Below are 3,528 nucleotides of genomic sequence, written 5' to 3'. Positions count from 1 at the left end.
ATTTTTTTCTCATAAAGTTTAAAGAAAACAAAAAGGAAAAACTCCAATAAGAGGACTCTAGACTAACTTTTTGCACTGGTTGCACCGGTGCGCCTAACGTTTTTTCTTGGGTGCACTAGGACAAAAGTTAGGTGCACCCAAATTTTCAACCACGTTGCATTTAACATCAGCATTTTACAGGGTTTTTTTTTTTTGGTCACTGTTCATTAATTAATGCAATATAAATTCACAAATAATTAGTTAACAATCAAGTAAACAAAGTTTTTTATTTTGAACCAGAACTGTACAAGACCTATAACGTATTGAAAAGTATTTAAAGTGATTCTATAAAAATTGTAAGTGCAAATGTTTAAGGGCTAAACATATGATAAACGTCTTAAACATTTCATGGTTAAATTTCTTTTAGACACCTGCCCCTCAGATGGACAACTCCTGTAGTTTTTTCCTATGGATCTTTGGCCTTGGATAAACCAGAATGATGAACAGAAAATATTGATTAATATCAGAAATATTACTGATATTTATTAAAAGGTTGTGCAGCTTTTCTTAAATAATAACACATAAAACCTGCAATTTCATTAGCATTACTTGAACCCTATTATCTTATTTTATTATACTTAAATATCTAATGTGTCTAGTCTTATCCTTCTGAGACCCAGAAGAACTAATTTCAGATACTTGGAATGTAACTGTGGTGAAACTGATTAAGTGTAAAAGCGGACTGCCACACAGGTGAGCTTCCTCACGCTGCTGAAATGACCTGCAGCTCACAGAGCAGAACTCGACTGTTAAATTAGCAAGATGGACTTGAGAGTGAGCAACTGTCCACATTTTCTTTTCATCTCCATTGTTAAGACAAAAGGTTTTTCAGAGTGCGATTAAAAAAACTGATTGTTTTGCTATGCATGTGTGCGCGCGCGTGTGTGTACATGGTTTTGCTTTATGGTGGGGACAATTATTGACCATTTCCCTGGTACATACAGCCTGGTGAGGTTAGGGTTTTGAGGTGAGGTTTGGCTATAGAAATGACAGGGAAATGAATGGAAGCCAATGCAAAGTCCCCATGAGGATAGAACAACAAACGTGTGTGTGTGTGTGTGTGTGTGTGTGTGTGTGTGTGTGTGTGTGTGTGTGTGTGTGTGTGTGTGTGTGTGTGTGTGTGTGTGTGTGTGTGTGTGTGTGTGTGCGCGAGGTGTGGAGCAGAGCACAGTGTTATTGAGAGAGATGGAGACTGTCGGCGGGCGACTGTTATGGTTGATACTACTGGATTCATTTTTATGGAACATGGAAACTTTTAGTTTCAGAGGTTGACCGCTCCCCCTCCCCCTCAAACATGTAGTTGCACCAGTGCAACCAGACATTTTTTTTTATTTGTACCATTATGAAATCAGGTCGCATTTGCAACCAAATTGGTCACACTCTAGAGCCCTGAATAAGCAAGATAAATAGCAAAGGTTTGCACATGCAATTGGAGTTAAATTTAAACCTTTTGACAGATAACTTAAACTCACCTAATTAACTTGTGGTTGGTGTCAATGTGAAGGAGTGACAGAGGACTGGGAACACTGTATGTCCGTCGAACTACACAGCCAAGATTTGCCATCCTTTCCAGGATTCCAGCACTGTCCACACGASGCATGGAGTCCCACACTCTGTTCCACTGCACCCTATGGTGTCCTTTGACCATTCTGTAGCCTACAAAGACATTCAATTATGAGACTATCAAAAAACACATGGTAAGGCAAGTGTATTAGAGGAAATCAGACTAACAACTGATAATGACATCCATCTATTGTTATTCATATAAACAAGAAAGCTATTCAGCATAAAATATAGCTGGGATATTATTATCAGTATTTTTTTTAACATGACAAACTAACCCAGATCTTTTGAATCCTGTTTTATTGCCAAAACTAAATTGTCAAGCTCATCATTTGACAGTGAGCTGTATGCGGCTCTTATTGAGAGGCCCCACTCTTCCATTCTCCGGCAGACTRTTTTGTGGGATACACCAAGAAAGTTGGAGATACAAGAAACCGAGAGGTCCATTTTTATAAGTTCTTGGAGATGGTCTTTGGAGACATACAACTTGGGGCCTCCCCTGTTCACCAGCTGAGCTGTCAACAACAACGGTACATCTTTCTCTTTCTATTTCAGAGTGGAGGAGGCAGATGAGCTGGTGAAGTGCTTCAAGTACCAAGAAAAATGTTTATATACAGCTTATCAGTTGGATGCAATACCGTTATTCAGTTTTAACATTTGAGTAACATTACCCTTATCCCAAATCTTTCTTATGAGCTACAGAACAACATTTTATCTTAGATTTAACAAGGCAATACAGGTTTTGTATAGCAAATTTCATGCAGAACAAAATAACATAAAAATTTAAAATGTATAACAAATAAATATGCTTAAATAATTTCAACAAGGTAAACACAAATCTGACAAATTAACCTACCAGTGGTGGGAAAGTAATGTGTGTAGAAAGAGAACTGATCAGAGTCAACGTGTTCACGCAGAGGAACTCAATATGGTCAAGATCTAAGGGCTGCCTTTGGCAACACTGCTCCAACCTACTTTGTAGGCATTGCAAAACTTGCCTCCCTAAACCCACCTGAAAGAAGAAAACAATTACTGAATTACTGATATATGGAATTTGATATTGGCACAATGAACCATTAAATTACAAATAAATAAATGGCACTAAATAACAATCTCATGACACTAATTTTCAGTTGAATAGTTTGTAAATGCAGTTAACAAATAGTAAATGAACAATATTTATATAGCACATTCATATCAAACCAGAATACTCAAAGCTTTTTATACTACAATCCGTGTCCTCATTTACCCATTCACAAACATTCATTCAGCACTCTATGTCTCTGTACTAAGATAATCCAGATAGATAATTTTATGGAGACTAATTAGTGCTTAAAATCAAATTCATACACTGATGGGACACACATCAGAGGCAATAGGGGATAAGTGTCTTGTCCATAGACACAACATTATGTGATTCAACAGCAGAGAATCAAACTGCAAACGTTGTGAATGGAGGACAACTGCCCTAACCACTCAGCCAAAGCTCTAACCTGTGATGTTCTGCTAGAATGAATTTTTTTATTGTTATATAATAACTTTTTTTTTTTGCTCACTGATGACAACAAACCCACCAAAGAGTCACCAGAACATTCCAGGTTTTCCACGCTGGAGGGAAATAAACTACGGTCCTCTTGATTTACACTCTCCTGTAAAGTAGAACAAAAAGTTGAATTTGACAGATTTGCACATATTCATAAGGCTGCCTGCACATTATCTAGTTCAAAAAGGTTCTCTCTAAAGTACCATTGTGGCTTATTGGCAACAGCTTGAATGTTGACCCACATTTTGAGTATAGCATGCTTTTTAAATTAATACCCTGATACTGAATAAGCTTAACTAAAAGGTCCCAAAACACAGTAAACCAAAATATTGACAGATCTTACACACACACACACACACACACACACACACACACACACACAC

General features: G+C 37.3%; 1 protein-coding gene across 1 annotated transcript in view; it reads right to left on the bottom strand.

Moving 5' to 3' along the window:
- The window catches only part of LOC106524844 (uncharacterized), a gene marked incomplete in the record, with an annotated part of 13,438 nt that extends 11,304 nt beyond the window's left edge, over positions 1-2,134 (bottom strand). Inside the window, 2 exon segments of the mRNA XM_014018834.1 lie at positions 1,512-1,695; positions 1,881-2,134. Coding sequence (XP_013874288.1) covers positions 1,512-1,695; positions 1,881-2,049 — 353 coding nt within the window.
- Positions 2,135-3,528: the final 1,394 nt, after the last annotated feature.

The sequence above is a fragment of the Austrofundulus limnaeus genome, unplaced genomic scaffold (assembly GCF_001266775.1).
Source record: "Austrofundulus limnaeus strain Quisiro unplaced genomic scaffold, Austrofundulus_limnaeus-1.0 Scaffold204, whole genome shotgun sequence".
NCBI classification, from domain to species: domain Eukaryota; kingdom Metazoa; phylum Chordata; class Actinopteri; order Cyprinodontiformes; family Rivulidae; genus Austrofundulus; species Austrofundulus limnaeus.
Note: the sequence above shows the minus strand (reverse complement) of the source record. Positions and strands in the feature narration are given on the sequence as shown.